Source organism: Aspergillus foveolatus (assembly GCF_047715535.1).
Source record: "Aspergillus foveolatus strain CBS 279.81 unplaced genomic scaffold BDW70scaffold_5, whole genome shotgun sequence".
NCBI lineage: Eukaryota > Fungi > Ascomycota > Eurotiomycetes > Eurotiales > Aspergillaceae > Aspergillus > Aspergillus foveolatus.
Window position 1 is genome coordinate 633,194 of NW_027396069.1, and position 13,314 is coordinate 646,507.

General features: G+C 50.6%; 6 protein-coding genes across 6 annotated transcripts; 3 read left to right on the top strand and 3 right to left on the bottom strand.

The window, feature by feature from the left end:
• Positions 1-187: 187 nt before the first annotated feature.
• On the bottom strand, positions 188-3,128 carry BDW70DRAFT_95361 (putative C6 transcription factor). Its single transcript, XM_073745267.1, has 4 exons — positions 2,742-3,128; positions 2,601-2,695; positions 1,795-2,539; positions 188-1,743 (listed from the first exon to the last, which is right to left on the bottom strand). The coding sequence occupies exons 1-4, from the start codon at positions 2,856-2,858 to the stop codon at positions 364-366; spliced, it is 2,337 nt and encodes a 778-aa protein (XP_073599771.1). The 5' UTR covers positions 2,859-3,128; the 3' UTR covers positions 188-363.
• Positions 3,129-5,242: 2,114 nt separating this feature from the next.
• On the top strand, positions 5,243-6,573 carry BDW70DRAFT_95370 (uncharacterized protein). Its single transcript, XM_073745268.1, has 2 exons — positions 5,243-5,356; positions 5,409-6,573. The coding sequence occupies exons 1-2, from the start codon at positions 5,320-5,322 to the stop codon at positions 6,380-6,382; spliced, it is 1,011 nt and encodes a 336-aa protein (XP_073599772.1). The 5' UTR covers positions 5,243-5,319; the 3' UTR covers positions 6,383-6,573.
• Positions 6,446-7,226, bottom strand: BDW70DRAFT_95373 (putative tubulin-specific chaperone Rbl2). The gene is made up of 4 exons (XM_073745269.1): positions 7,193-7,226; positions 6,810-7,004; positions 6,668-6,754; positions 6,446-6,611 (listed from the first exon to the last, which is right to left on the bottom strand). Exons 2-4 carry the CDS (start codon positions 6,975-6,977, stop codon positions 6,510-6,512), a joined length of 357 nt encoding a protein of 118 aa, XP_073599773.1. The 5' UTR covers positions 6,978-7,004; positions 7,193-7,226; the 3' UTR covers positions 6,446-6,509.
• Positions 7,227-8,374: 1,148 nt separating this feature from the next.
• Positions 8,375-9,594, top strand: BDW70DRAFT_156626 (flotillin domain protein; the record flags this gene model as incomplete). Its single annotated transcript, XM_073740216.1, has 3 exons — positions 8,375-8,736; positions 8,786-9,303; positions 9,356-9,594. The coding sequence occupies 3 exons, from the start codon at positions 8,375-8,377 to the stop codon at positions 9,592-9,594; spliced, it is 1,119 nt and encodes a 372-aa protein (XP_073599774.1).
• Positions 9,595-10,922: 1,328 nt separating this feature from the next.
• Positions 10,923-12,396, top strand: BDW70DRAFT_95387 (elongin A domain-containing protein). Its single transcript, XM_073745270.1, has 3 exons — positions 10,923-11,109; positions 11,167-11,243; positions 11,296-12,396. The coding sequence occupies exons 1-3, from the start codon at positions 11,052-11,054 to the stop codon at positions 12,121-12,123; spliced, it is 963 nt and encodes a 320-aa protein (XP_073599775.1). The 5' UTR covers positions 10,923-11,051; the 3' UTR covers positions 12,124-12,396.
• Positions 12,397-12,767: 371 nt separating this feature from the next.
• On the bottom strand, positions 12,768-13,202 carry BDW70DRAFT_156628 (NEDD8 family protein RUB1; the record flags this gene model as incomplete). The annotated part of the gene is made up of 4 exons (XM_073740217.1): positions 12,768-12,864; positions 12,924-13,006; positions 13,074-13,128; positions 13,192-13,202. 4 exons carry the CDS (start codon positions 13,200-13,202, stop codon positions 12,768-12,770), a joined length of 246 nt encoding a protein of 81 aa, XP_073599776.1.
• Positions 13,203-13,314: the final 112 nt, after the last annotated feature.

The following is a 13,314-nucleotide window of genomic DNA, read 5'->3' on the forward strand; positions in this document are numbered from 1 at the left end:
TCTGAGCCCATATCCACTCTCAATATATATCAATATACCGGCATTCAGGCAACTCCTATGCTCTTGCGTATGCTACCCTGAATCTAGACCGTCGTGTAGTGCAGCACACACCCCATCCCATTCCTCTCATTGGCTGGTATTGCTGACCGCCACTTTTTGTCCTGCGGTCCCACTCAGCAGGCAGGCGGTGAGTCGCGGACGGCATCCGCTGATCTGCAACACTTCGGAACCGTGGTTCCTGTTTTGTCCCTGAGCTTGTCCTCCCGCCAAATAACGTGACGGATATACGTCAACTGTCCCTGTCCACCTTGGACCGAAGACTTTTTGGACATTAGTAGTAAGTTGTCAACAAATATGACGGAACTACAGCGGGTTGAATGCCGTTGGGTCCCCAGCACTCCACAGATTCCCCGAAAAATTTTCTAGGGTCTCGAAATCAGGAACCCAGAACGGCCCATGTCCGTCCTCAAGATCAATCCACGGCGCAAGCTGTAGCGCCATCCGCACGCCGTGATCCTGGCTTGCCGGGTCGAAAAGGCTTTGGCTAGGATTCGAGTCGGGTGTGACGCCTGTGTGATGTGTATGCGCTGTACCAGGGTATCCCGACGCGGTAGCAATCGCGGGATTATGGTTCTGGCCTGCGCTGGCGGGCGAACCGATGCTGAGACCGTATCCAGCACCCGGTCCAACTCCGAGTCCAGCATGCTGGGCAGTCATTAACTCGGCCATTCCCGCTTTCTTCGCGGCCTCGTTGCCTTGAAGTTTCTCCATGGCGGCGTTGACGAGAAGTTCAAAGGCGTCGCGGTATTTCTTCACCCAAGCGGCGCGCTCGCCCATGACGAAGAGAACGGTGGAGCAAGCGCGGATGTCATTGCTCATCCGGACGGACCAGACCTGGTCGCTATGTGTCCAGAGCGCGTAGAGAAGGGTTATCCCGGAAATGAAGACTGTTTGAACAGCGAGGAAGGAGTGGCCATACTCCAAAGTTTGGTGAAGCCGTTTGTGTGTCTGGCAGATATCGCCTGCTGCGCGCAGGCATATGTGATAGTAGGGATCGGTGAGAGGAAGTGAAGGGAGGAAAGGTTGGATGAGGAGCCGTAGGGCACGGTTGTAGTGGAGCATGGGGTAGTCAAGGTCGGATCCCGTGAAGCGTTGAAGGGCCGATGCTTTCCATTCTTCCAGCTCGAGAAAAAGGCTGTCCATTTTGGAGCGGAGTAAGTGAAGCGGCCTGTCAGCGCGGTAGATCTTATGTTGAATGCGCGAGTCGATGCGGCGGAGTGTGATCAGGTATATGGAGAAAGTGAGTGATGTGATACGACTGCTCGTGCTGTTTCCGTTGCTATTGCCCTCGGGCGAAGTAACTGGGGGAGATTCCGGCGGAAGCAGTGCTGGATCACGGACGTCGTCATCGACGTCGACCGGAAGAGGGAGGTCGATATGCCTGTCTGCAATACTGAACGGCCGTCCAAGAGACACTGATACAACTCGTTCTAGGTAGTATACTGTCCAAAAGAGACGTCGCCGCATCTGTGCCGTGATTGGGTCGAGGTTTTGTTCGTTGGCTTTGCGGTGTAACCCGAGATCGATCGCTGTACGCATAGCCAGGCCGATCATGTACCAGACGCCTTGACTGGATGCAGAGCGCAGGTGGTATACGACTAGAAGCGTCATAGCCTCGACGTTCTCTACTGATCTGGTCTCACACATAGCTGGCACTTGCTGAAGGGCTGTGATGTAAAAACGCTGGACACATTTAGAAGTAGTATGACATTAAGGGAGGGCGGGAAGAGATACCTCAGGTGGAACATAGTCGTACTTTTCACTCAACTGCATAGTGGTAGCTCCAATCGCATACGTCAGATACAGCTTGAAGATGCCAAATCGTTCTGACTTTGTGAGCTCTTCCCGCTTCGCTTTAGCTAGCCGCCACCGGTCCTCATGCAGACGCCAGAGTTCCTTGCGGTCGAGGAACGGATACCGAACATGAAGCCTAGTCAAGTATGCGTGAAGAATCCGTCCGCCCATCTCATCGTTCGGCGGTTCCGTGCTTTTCGCAAGCAACTCTTCCATGCGCAACGTACGCGGACGGTCCAAACCAGGAGCCTTGTCAGACGGCGTTGGCTGTGGAGGGAGCCCGGAGACTCTGAGATCTGCATTCGCTCTACCCTCACCAAAAAGAGAAGGCTGATTGCGCGATGAAGACAGCACTTGGTTCCACACGGTGGCCTGGACCATTTCGCCCAGGTTAGCTGCGAGGGAGAGTCCCGAGCTCGAGCCAATATACGCAGGCGCCTCAGTGGAGTTGATGGCAAGGAATCCTACAAGTTCTCCTACTGCATTGTGATCAGTTCCGTTTCCCATCCCACTACCAGCACTCCCGGTACTGCCTGCCTGTCCTTGCCCAGCAGTATCTTGGGCATATGGTGATAAAAACGCTGCGACCGGATGTGCATGGTTAATAGCTGTTCTGCTTTTAGCAGCCCCCGACTCCAGCTGCGACTCTAGATATGCAATGCGCTCCTCTAGAGCACGGGTGTATCTATCAGGTGTCTATGTCAGCAGCCACAGTAAGAGCATTGCATGATGCTGACATGACATACTCGCTCTGAGAGCCATTTTCCTGCCGAACTGATGCCTTGTCGCATTCAGCGCCGGCTCTGAGACAGTTGGCGCAGACAGGATACTCATTATCACACTTGTTTGTCAGTCTCAAGTTTCTTGAGAGTGCTGGGTGCATCCACCTTTTGCTTCCTGGTCTTGCATCGAGTGCATGCCGTTCTTCCTCTCTTGCGAGGATTGTAGTCTCGGTAGGGAGGAGATGCCCTTGTCTGGGGTGCTGCCAAGTCAGAAGGGTTCATCGCGAGATGTGGAATCAGTCATTGTCGGTGCTGATTGAGAGTTGATAGTTGGAGAAGGGGAGTTGGCTTGACTCCACGGCCTTAGTATCCGCCAAGACGCGTGCCGTGGACGGTTCCTGGCCTAGGAGGCACCACCGACCACAACGCACTAGTTGGTATCTTGGTACCTTATGAGCTCTTATATTATTATCTCCTAGTATATCCAGTGGGCTAGCGTACTTCATTGCATGTATTGAAATTAGACAAGGCGCGAGGCCGGTATATATTATCAAGACATATATCCTATCTATGGATTGGGGAAGTGCCGCTGGTCAAGTCTGGGTATGCACTAAAAAATGAAATCGACCGTATATGTGGGGAATAGATAATAACAAAAAAAGAAAAAGGAAAGGGGAAAAGATAGAACTGGAAGAAGGGCAATGGAAGTGATGGGGCACAGAGGTAAAGTAAGAGAGGGTTTTCACGAGAGAGCGGAAGTGAGACTGCAAGAGAGAGGCAGCAAGGCTAAGTGATCTGACACAGCGTTCACCAACCTCAGGGTAAAATATTAGAGAATGTATTCCGGAATCGTATAAAAGCAAAGGAGTGGAAGATGAAGGTTATTCAGACCTTATGTAGGACTATTGTGGGTATGTGCTGGGGCTAGTGGAACATCCATGGGGCCAGTTGGCGCCCAAGCCGATGGCGCCCCGCGCGTACTAGCCCTACGAGTGCTGTCATATCGATGCGCCTCGTTAAGCCGTTCGTTTGCGCTTTCAACGATGGCCTGAGCGGCCGCCGTGGGTGCCGATGGGCCTGCGCCGTGCGGTATACTGGCATGCTCGGGGATAGGATGTGGAGGAATGTAATGCCCGCCAGTGACGTTTCCTTGATTAGGAAAGAAGCTCTGATTGAGAGCACCACACGTGGTGCAGGAGAATTCGATCTTGAAATTTGTAAGAACTAGCTGCGGTGCGGAAGGATGGCCCTGAGTAGGTTGCTGAGTTTGTGTCGGAGACTTGGTGAGCCCTGTCTGTCGAGGAGTAGGTTGCATTGGTGTTGGTAGAGAATAGGAAGGTTGTTGTGAGGTTGGTTGAGCGTGTAGGGGATGGTTCAGGGATGTCGGCTCATGTTGTGGAACCGCTGGCGCTTGTAGAACCGGTGTAGGAGGAGGTAGCGGTTGTTGCGTTTGAACCGTAGACTGTATCCTTTGAGGATTTTGTAACTGCTGGGGATGTTGCTGTATCGGCTGTCCCTGTAAAGGTGTAGCGGAAAAGGTAGGATTTGGTGGATCTTCGTTCTGTGACTGGGGATTATCAACTAGATTCGGCGGAACAGACTCGGGCATCCATCTCTGACCCGGAATGCCAGCATAAGCTGAGCCCTCGCTTTGCCCTTCTACAGGCGGTGGCTGAGACTCCTGTCGGTCCTCCCCACTTGACGAGTTGGCTGCATCGCTTTGCTGCTGAGAACCCCTCTGCTGCAGTCTGATTAGGGCACGTTGGGCCTGTCTAGTGGATATATCGTATCCGTGATACCGTTTCACTGCGTCAACAATATCCTGCGCCTTGATTTTGTTTCGCATGTCGAATAGTTTCGGTATCTCACTAAGCAGGAACCGCACATGGGAGGCTTCCGAACGAGCCGGGGTCTTGGTCGTCGAGGTCGCATTTCGTCGACAGCTATGACTGTCCTGAAGACTGCTGATATACGTTGCGTTCCTGTTTGCGCGACAAACGACGCGAAAGAAGCAATTGGGCGAGGACCGGCAGCCTATCACCACACTCTTCTTGTTGCTCCGCGTCACGCGAAGTTCCCAATGCTGCCGCACAGATATACTCCGTACCAGAGCTTTAAAGTCTTCCAGTGATGCAAACCGCTGGCCCACATGGAGACCCGAATACATCTCCGTCATCTCGATCAGGGGAAACGGCGCAAAACGGAGGGCGACGAGTCGATACCAACAGACCTTCCCATCAGTGGAGTTCCATTCGAGGTTCCTGATTCGAAAAAGGAGTCGACCGGGTTCGCATCGTTTTAGAAATAGGGCCTGGCATGCGTGGATTCGAATAGTAGGCGATTTCGAAAAGCCAAGATGATTACAGTGGACGCAGAAGAGGGATCCCAGTATCGGACCGATCCAAAGAGTCAGCCGAAAAGCCGGGCTCGAGTAGAGCCAACAGATGCCGACGGGGTTAGGAAAGTATGCTAAACGTAGATTAGGAGATAGATGGAGTAATGACAGTAGCAGCAATAGTAGCAGATTTGCAGTGATAGTTCGAGAGAGCAATCCGCATGGGAGGTATTGAGACCAGACACGGAGTCCACCTTCCGCCTAGCGTGTTGCTCCAACTGCAACTGCAACTGACCGCTACCGCTCCATTTAAACCACACCCAAGCTCTCTCGGTGGCCGAGCAAGCGAAACACGCGGTCCCCCCATCAATTGCTAATAATTCAGGGTAGCGGTTAAGCACATCCATCATGACGTCTTACGGGCTGCTTGATCAGGCGGACGAAGGTCGGTTCTTGTCTGCTTAGATTTGTTTCAGGCCTAACTTTCAGCAATCCAGATGCCCTCCACAAGACTCGCCTCCTGAATGTCGAGGAGAAACCTTTCAAAAGAATCTCGAAGCGCCTTCTGAATCCCGAATCGATAATTATTTCGAACGCGACGCTCCCTACGCCTCCGCCTGAGGGAGCCGACGAAGATGCTACGGCGTCTGCGGAGGCAGAAAAGCAAAAGAAACTTGAGGAATGGCGCCAGTTTCGTGAAGATGCAACCCTGGACTTTGCGGCCTTTGAGGGCAGTATTGCACGCATACAGTTTCTGCTCACAAGTAACGAAAAGGAACGCGAGCGGTACGTAGCTGAGAAAGAGCGAATTCTTTCCACGATGCAGGCCGTTCGGAACAGCACTGTTGAGTTACGCGTTCAACTGGAAGAAGCGCAACGAATTTTGGCACTACGGAAAAGCTACGACGAGCAGACGGAAAAGATCACCAGCAACAGACTCTTGAAGCCACGAGAAGACCAACAGGCGAACTTGCAGAAACTGCAAGCGGAGATTGCCGAACTAGAGAAAGAGAGCAAAGAATACGCAAAGACCTGGGCAGAGAGGCGAGAACAGTTTGGTCGGATCGTGGAAGAAGGAATGCAGCTTCGACGACTGATCCGAGATGAAAAGGAAGAGGTAGAACGTCGAGAAGGCATGCAAGAGGACGAGGATGGGGATGACGGGGAAGCTTCTAAGGGAAAACTGAGCGGTGCAAACACGCCGCGACCTGACCAGGAGAGCTCAACGCCTTCCCAGCCAGGTCATGATGAAGGGGATCGCTCACCTCTTCCAGTACCGACGGACAAAGCCACGCCAGGGGCTACGACTCCTCTACGGCAAGTTACAACAGCCGCAGAAGTAAAACAAGAAGACGCGACGATGGTGGACGAAGGCGAGGTGACAGGTGACGAGGGCGAACGACATGATGATTTAGAGGAAGGCGAAGAAGTACCGGATGCCAGTAACGTCGACAAAATGGACACTACATAGAGGATATGGCTTATGCATTGAAATATCAGGAGTCAGGTGGTGGCGTTCACATTGGAAACAGGAATCGCCTTGATCTATGAATATCTCCTTTAACTTTATTATTTTTTCTGCGCTTATTGTCTATAGTTCAGGCAATCTCCCGCTCAGCGACTCTGGCATTCGCAATGGCTTCTTTAGCGGCATTGATATGCTCAACATTGCTTTCGGCTCCCTTCTTCCCCTCTTCGACCTGGCGCAGGACTTAGTATGCACGGCACTTCTGTTCTGTTCGAGATAAGAACTCACCAGTAGACCGTTGAGCTTGGCAATGGATTCTTCAATCTTCTGCTTCAGGCTCGGGAAGATCCTCTCCGTTTCCTCCAGTGCAAGCCGCTTCCGGCGATCAGTGACTTACCCTACAGCTTGATGGGACCGAAACGCAGCGTACCTCTTGTTTCAGCATGTAGTCTCTGTTCTCGTCCGCGCTGGCGTCCTGGTCTTCTAGCTTCTTGATCCTTTCTTTTTGTTGCTCTGCCTCGCGGCGATACGACGCCTCTTCTTTAACCAGGCGCTGAACTGCACTTGTGGCGATCTCTAGTTGAGAACGTGGGGCCATGATGATGAGGATTATGATGTTTTATGCCTGATTATGTATGTATAAGTATATCATCGTCTTGTAATAGGTAAAGCAGGTGCCGCTGACCAGACCTGGTCAATGTTCGGAGGACGGTTGTCGCTAGGAGCATAGAGAAAGCTATGTAGCTTCCTTGAGGTGTGATTTCGCGGGATGTGACTCAAAATCTCGAAAAAAATAAATAATCCATGACTTACCTATGCTGTGCTATTTTCAATTGCGTCGTTTTTCTTACTTCCTCAGCGTATGAGAGGTCAACAGCGTAGCGATGCTCATCCAACTTCTGCCCCTCCACAATGATAATGATGCTGGTATGCCGTGAACGGTCTGTTTGCGCTGTTTGCTCTGCTTATCTGACAAGAGCACATGCTGGTCCACTTAGACCTTTCAATTCAGCACTCTGATTGGAACATGGTTGAAGAACTTCAACAGTTTAACACCGCTCCTTGACCTCAGTCTATTCAACTCCCAAAGTTGTTTAGAAGCATTAGATGAATTTCGCTACTCTGTCACCTCGATCAGACAATTAGTCCCGGCGGCCATCCGTCGGGCTGTCTTGCCCGAGAGTAGATAGCTATACCGGGACTTTGCAAGGCTGTGCTTAATTCCCGATGCCGAGTTGACGCCGGCATTTTCAGCCTTGCCGTTGTGAGGCAGCTTCGTTCATTGTCTCTTACAATTATTGGGCTTTTTTACTTTTGTTAGAGGATTATCATGCCTTAATTACGATGAGGCTCATCTTCTCCGCAATCATCCGCAGGGGCGTCACTCTCAGCCAGTAACAACGACGCATTCCTCGCTGCAAATTGCCCTGCTCAGTCCTCAGACTCTGCAGCAGTCTTGCAGGTTCTCGCTTACTTTGGCAGCATTTGGGAAAGACAGCTGTGTGGGCATGACGTGGATGAGCATGCAGTTGTCAAACCTTCCATGTCGTACACGACGCCTTCCAGAACCGGGCGTGGGCATCAGGGCACTACGCTTGACGAATGGCAAAGAGGGTTTCTAATCGTAATCACCATCTTCTATAATACATTTTGCTTATAAAAAGGGCCTTGCTCCCATTGTAATCATGACTGCTTTTCTGTCTTATTTCTCCCGCCTTCTTATTTGACGAAGTCGGAATATATACTCATGTTTCACTGTCGAAATGAGGTATGTGCTAGCTTTTTTATATACAGCCAAGTATTTGCTCTGAAACAAGAACACTGTAGGTATTGCATTGCCGAACCAAGCGAGTACCTCGTGCTCACAGGAGCCGGTATTGCAGACATTGAGATCTGCAAAAAGGCCTGGGTGTGGCCGTGGCAGCGGGTACAGTCAACAAATATGCACTTCGATCAGAAAGTGTTGACCAACCGCAGTGCGCAAGGATCTCAGTCATGCCATTCGATTTTTCCCTCAGCCTCCAAGCTATGACAATTGAAAAGCTTCAGTTCTCACTTCCTGCCGTATTCACCATTGGCCCAGAGGACAAGCTGTCGTCCCTCAAGAAGTACGCGCTCTTGCTCAGTGGGAAAACTGGACATCAACCATCCACTAGGCCAGCTGCAGCAACAGAAGACCTAAATACGCCAACAACAAGAAATCATGTCCAAGATATCGTTAAGGGTATCATCGAGGGTGAAACCCGGGTCATTGTTTCGAGTATGACTATGGAGGAGATTTTCAAGGAGCGCCAGATCTTTAAGTCAAAGGTCATCAGCAATGTCCAGAATGAGCTTGAACAATTCGGACTGAAAATGTACATTCGGTTTTGCCTCTTATTCAGACTTCAGCTGACCATATTCTAGATACAATGCCAACGTTAAAGAACTGCAAGACACCAAAGGCAGCGAGTATTTTGCTTTCCTAAGCCGAAAAGCCCACGAGGGAGCCTTGAACCAAGCGAAGATCGATGTTGCAGAGGCCCGCATGAGAGGTGAGATCGGCGAGGCTGAAAAGAAGGGACGGACAAAACAAGAAATATCGAAGATCGATGCAGAGACTGCCGTCCTAGAGACGAAACGCAAGGCCGAAAAGGCTAAGGCCGACTCGGAGCTTTTGAACCGTCAGACAGAGCTTGACTCCCAGGTGGAGATGGGCAAGATCATTGCAAAGCGCCAGACTGAATCGAGAGATGCAGAACTGCAGAAACAGGTTGAGACCAAACGGGCAGAGACAGAGCTCGAGCGCCTCAGGGCTAAGCAGGTCACGAAGAGTAAGGTAGAGCGAGAGTCGGCGCAGGAACAAGCAGACGCGCTGTACTACTCCAGTACCAAGGCTGCCGAGGGGAGGCTGTACGAAGAGAAAATGGAGGCGGATGCAAGGTGTACGTTGCCGTGCTATGTTATTGTGCTAGAGCTTGTACTGATCAAGTGCAGTCTACCGCTCCTGCAAAGATGCTGATGCCATGTTCAACACGAAGAAACGTGAAGCTGAAGGAGTCATGGAAATTGCCAAGGCTTACGGTGCGCTTATTGATGTCCTCGGGGGCCCTGATGCCTTCCTTCAGTGGAAAATGATTGAGACTGGCATGTACGAGAGACTGGCTCTGGCAAACGGCCAAGCCATCCAAGGGCTTCAACCAAAGATCACCACATGGAACACCGGAGGCAAGTGACCGAAGGCGCTTCACCATTGAACTCCACTGACAGTGTAGATAGATGGTGCAAGCGGTTCTGGTGATGCAATGGGTCCAATCCGACATATAATGCAGGGTCTCCCTCCGCTATTAAGCACGATCCACGATCAGACTGGTATCAAACCTCCACAATGGTTTGCTCAGCTACCAGATAACGAAGGTGTAGTAAAGCAGAAGGCTGTGGCTAACAAGTAGGCCTACGTTACGAACACTCTCTAGTCTTTCAAGCATTCCTGCATTTTCAAACCCTGTGAATACCCCGCAAGTGCTTCGCTATACTCGTTGCTAGTGTAAGCCAAGGGCTTTTATCACTTTCCCGCATAAGTTGAATTGAGAACTTTAATATCATGCCTTCATGACTTTCGCCATCTTCACTTCCAGAAGAATGTCCTGCAATGAGTAGTCGGACTTGAAGCCAAAAAAAATATGGTCACAATTTCTTTAACATGCCGGAAGACTTCGTTACACTCTTTTTGGGTTTATTTCAAGCTCTGCTAGGTTCCCCGCTACATGCTAGGCATGGGATAGTCCGCCTAAGCAGTGCTGCTCATTAAGGAGGCCCGTCCCATCTTATCTCCAATCCGCTCTTCATGCTGCCATTGACAATATCCTGGGACACAGCTCGGAGGCTTGCTCCAGCGGAAGCACCCACATTGGAGAACTTTCGTCTGTCAGCAGTTAGCCAATGCCATATTTTCAAACAGTGGTAGATAAAAATATCTAGAAGACCTGAAAGGGGCTATGCCATGGCCTTTCGACCGCGACCAATAATTCGTTGAGTTGTACCAGGCTCGTCTGCTGGATGTAAACAGTGCATACTCGCCTGCCAAAGACTGAGAGATAGTAGGTCAATTCAAGGAGCTGTATTCACACAATTCCACTTGCTATCTAAATCCGCAGACGTTGCGGTACATTTGCTGAGATCCGTATGCGATTTTCAACAGGTCTCCAGGCAAGGCTTCTCAAAAACTGTCGAGTCAACTCTTCTATTCGTTGAGTATATGCGCGTTAAGTCAGAACGGCCACGAGTAATTTTTTTTTTTTTTTGGCTGTTCTGTCAAGACTGGTGTAGGGAAACATGCCGTTCCAACCTCATTTACATGGGCATGGGGGTGTTCGTAGCTGAATTGGTCAGTGATAGCTTGTAGATAAGCTTTTAGAGTGACTGGATTTATAAAGAAAACAAAAGTGAATTGAGATAATAAACCTCGATCGTCTTAATAGAGGATCATGTGATGTCATCCGCTTTAGGCTGGATCGACACCGCCGTCGGCTTCATATAAAGGATAACCGTAGCTTGACTATCAATTCACTTCGCCCTGTCTCTATTGTCGACTTACGGGCGATCGGTGCGTACAGGTTGCTAGTATGATATGTTATAGCTCGTTCATGCTCTTTTCTTGGTCTCTCTTTGGTTGTCATTCAAGCTGTCTACCATGTCGCCCCCGACCTTACGCCAGCTCTGTATTGCGGCTGCGATTCGGAACGTGAAGTGTGAGTGGACGCTTAATAAACATACACACTTTTATACTGACCTCACACGTTTCTTAGATCTCAATGATATAGGCAACATTCCTTATGCGCTTGCCCGCCCTTTCCTTCTGAAGATTGAGAGCCCAGAGAAGCTAGTCAGTTGGCCATTACTTACTACCTAGTGTCTGTTTCTGACCGCGAGTCCAGAGATCCCTCGAACTGCAATCACCACATCTCATGAACGATGACGCTGAGCTATGGTTGGAGTTCCTTAAGCGGGATATACCTAACCTGGAAGAATACCAGTTACCAGATCAGCCGGACTGCTGGTACGACCTGTATTGCGAACTGCGAGAGGAGGTACAAAGGGGAGTCGATGAGGATGCAGAGAAACTCAAGATGGCCCTCGATGGCTTAAATTCAGAACGAGCGAAGCATAGTACCAAATTCGTGGCCGACCGACGGACCATCGGCGTCCCGCGAAGCCGGACAACGGCTAGGCATCGGTTTAGTACATTCGGAGGCTTCGCGCCGAAGAAAAACAACATATTCTCGGCTACAAGACGAAACAACGCCCTGACTGTCCCTACAAAACAACTTAACAACAGGGCGACGCAGGTGCGGCAAGCTCCGCGCTCTCTGATAGAGGAACATCGTCGACCTGCTGAGTCGGCCATAGCTCGGCGACCACCGCTACGAGCACCTGGGCGCTCAAGCTCACATGATGCTCCAAGTTCTCGAAGTTGCAGCAGTCCGTCTAGTCTTAACTCGTCATTACAGGAGAGGGAAGCCAGACTACGTGCAATCGCTTCGGGCCACCTTAGAACCCCTTCCCAAACTCCCCTCCCACTACAAGCGTCTTCGAGACCTGCATCGACCAGAACTTCGTCGGGCGCTTCCCCTACCTTATCCGAGTCTCAACTCGGTGCGACTACCAACTCCGAGCCCTCAAGGATGTCTCCACCTCGAGCATCAATTCGAAAACGACCTGCTCCTAACCTTTTCATCCAACCGAAAAAGAAGAAGGTGAACTGACTTTCTCCTTGACTTTTACATATTTGTACTCAACGTTAGCAATCGGCGTTTGATGGGGGTTTACGTATTTGGCTACGAACTTTGTACCTTGTTCATCTTGGTGTCAATGGGCTTAACGGTTAATGGCTTTTTCGTGAGGTTATATATAGTCTCGGGTTTTGGAGCCGGGCTGCGTTGGAAACGCCGTGTTTCGGTAATGTCCCTGTTGCGGCCCTCAATCCAAATTCCAAATCCTTTACGCCTTTACTCGCATTCATCGCACCCGTGTCACGGCCACAAACTCTTACGTATCTGCGCAGTCGGCTTACTCGTGTCGAACGGGAGACTGAAAATATTTGTCATCAATGTTCCACATGGCACATAAGGTGAGTGCGCCCTTGCGGGCGCCGTGTTATCATTTCATACTAAGGACCCCGATTTCATGGCACTGTTTTCCTACTCTCCAGCGCCAGAAAAACTAGTCCAGGACAAACACACTCGTCTTCGGATTGGGTATATCAAGCGCAAACCACATTGCAACACTTGTTTCACGCCTCGTTTCTAATATGTGGCCCAGTTCGGCATTGTTACCACGGTCGGAGAAAATTACGGTTCGCTTGCGCTTTCATGGAGATAAATTGTTCGTTTCACCAGCACGAGGAACTTTACTGAAGGGCGGCGCAGCCGCCACGGAGAGCAAGAACGAGATGCAGTGTCGCGCCACCTTCGAGGTTGTAGTCTTGGGCAGTCTTGTCATCGGCCCTACGGAGCAGGAGGAATGGTAAGCATGCTATCAAAGGTGTCCAAAGCTTGACACGTACATCTGCTTCCCGCCGAAAATTAACCGCTGCTGGACGGGCGGGATTCCCTCCTTCTCCTCGACCCGCTCCTTTATCCGAGACACCTGGCGTAGAGAGATCAGCACCTTCGAATGGAATACGCAGGGTAGCGAGTCTGCCTTGTTTGAATACCTTGTAGTCAGGCTCGATGTCCAGTTCAATCTCCTTTCCGGTAAGTGTACGGACCCTGAACGTCGGAGATCTCCCGTTAGCCGCTGCAACCGAATGTATGCGGAAAGTGTATTCTCACTTGATCAACATCTTGAGGATGCGATGCTCTTTTTGGTTACCTGGAAATTTTTCTTTGGTGGACTGAGGTATAGTTGAACGGAGTTAAATGGAGGTGATAATGAGGGGGAAGAAGAGTCAGGTG

What these genes read in the sequence shown, in the direction of transcription:
- BDW70DRAFT_95361 (XM_073745267.1), bottom strand. Translation starts at nt 2,858, where the DNA reads ATGAACCCTTCTGACTTGGCAGCACCCCAGACAAGGGCATCTCCTCCC. An exon ending in GCAAGACCAGGAAGCAAAAG is followed by an intron (nt 2,696 to 2,741) that starts GTGGATGCACCC and finishes CTGACAAACAAG; the next exon opens with TGTGATAATGAGTATCCTGT. An exon ending in ACGACTATGTTCCACCTGAG is followed by an intron (nt 1,744 to 1,794) that starts GTATCTCTTCCC and finishes AAATGTGTCCAG; the next exon opens with CGTTTTTACATCACAGCCCT.
- BDW70DRAFT_95370 (XM_073745268.1), top strand. Translation starts at nt 5,320, where the DNA reads ATGACGTCTTACGGGCTGCTTGATCAGGCGGACGAAG. An exon ending in GCTTGATCAGGCGGACGAAG is followed by an intron (nt 5,357 to 5,408) that starts GTCGGTTCTTGT and finishes TCAGCAATCCAG; the next exon opens with ATGCCCTCCACAAGACTCGC.
- BDW70DRAFT_95373 (XM_073745269.1), bottom strand. Translation starts at nt 6,977, where the DNA reads ATGGCCCCACGTTCTCAACTAGAGATCGCCACAAGTGCAGTTCAGCGC. An exon ending in ACTACATGCTGAAACAAGAG is followed by an intron (nt 6,755 to 6,809) that starts GTACGCTGCGTT and finishes GATCGCCGGAAG; the next exon opens with CGGCTTGCACTGGAGGAAAC. An exon ending in CCAAGCTCAACGGTCTACTG is followed by an intron (nt 6,612 to 6,667) that starts GTGAGTTCTTAT and finishes GTCCTGCGCCAG; the next exon opens with GTCGAAGAGGGGAAGAAGGG.
- BDW70DRAFT_95387 (XM_073745270.1), top strand. Translation starts at nt 11,052, where the DNA reads ATGTCGCCCCCGACCTTACGCCAGCTCTGTATTGCGGCTGCGATTCGG. An exon ending in TGCGATTCGGAACGTGAAGT is followed by an intron (nt 11,110 to 11,166) that starts GTGAGTGGACGC and finishes CACGTTTCTTAG; the next exon opens with ATCTCAATGATATAGGCAAC. An exon ending in TTGAGAGCCCAGAGAAGCTA is followed by an intron (nt 11,244 to 11,295) that starts GTCAGTTGGCCA and finishes CCGCGAGTCCAG; the next exon opens with AGATCCCTCGAACTGCAATC.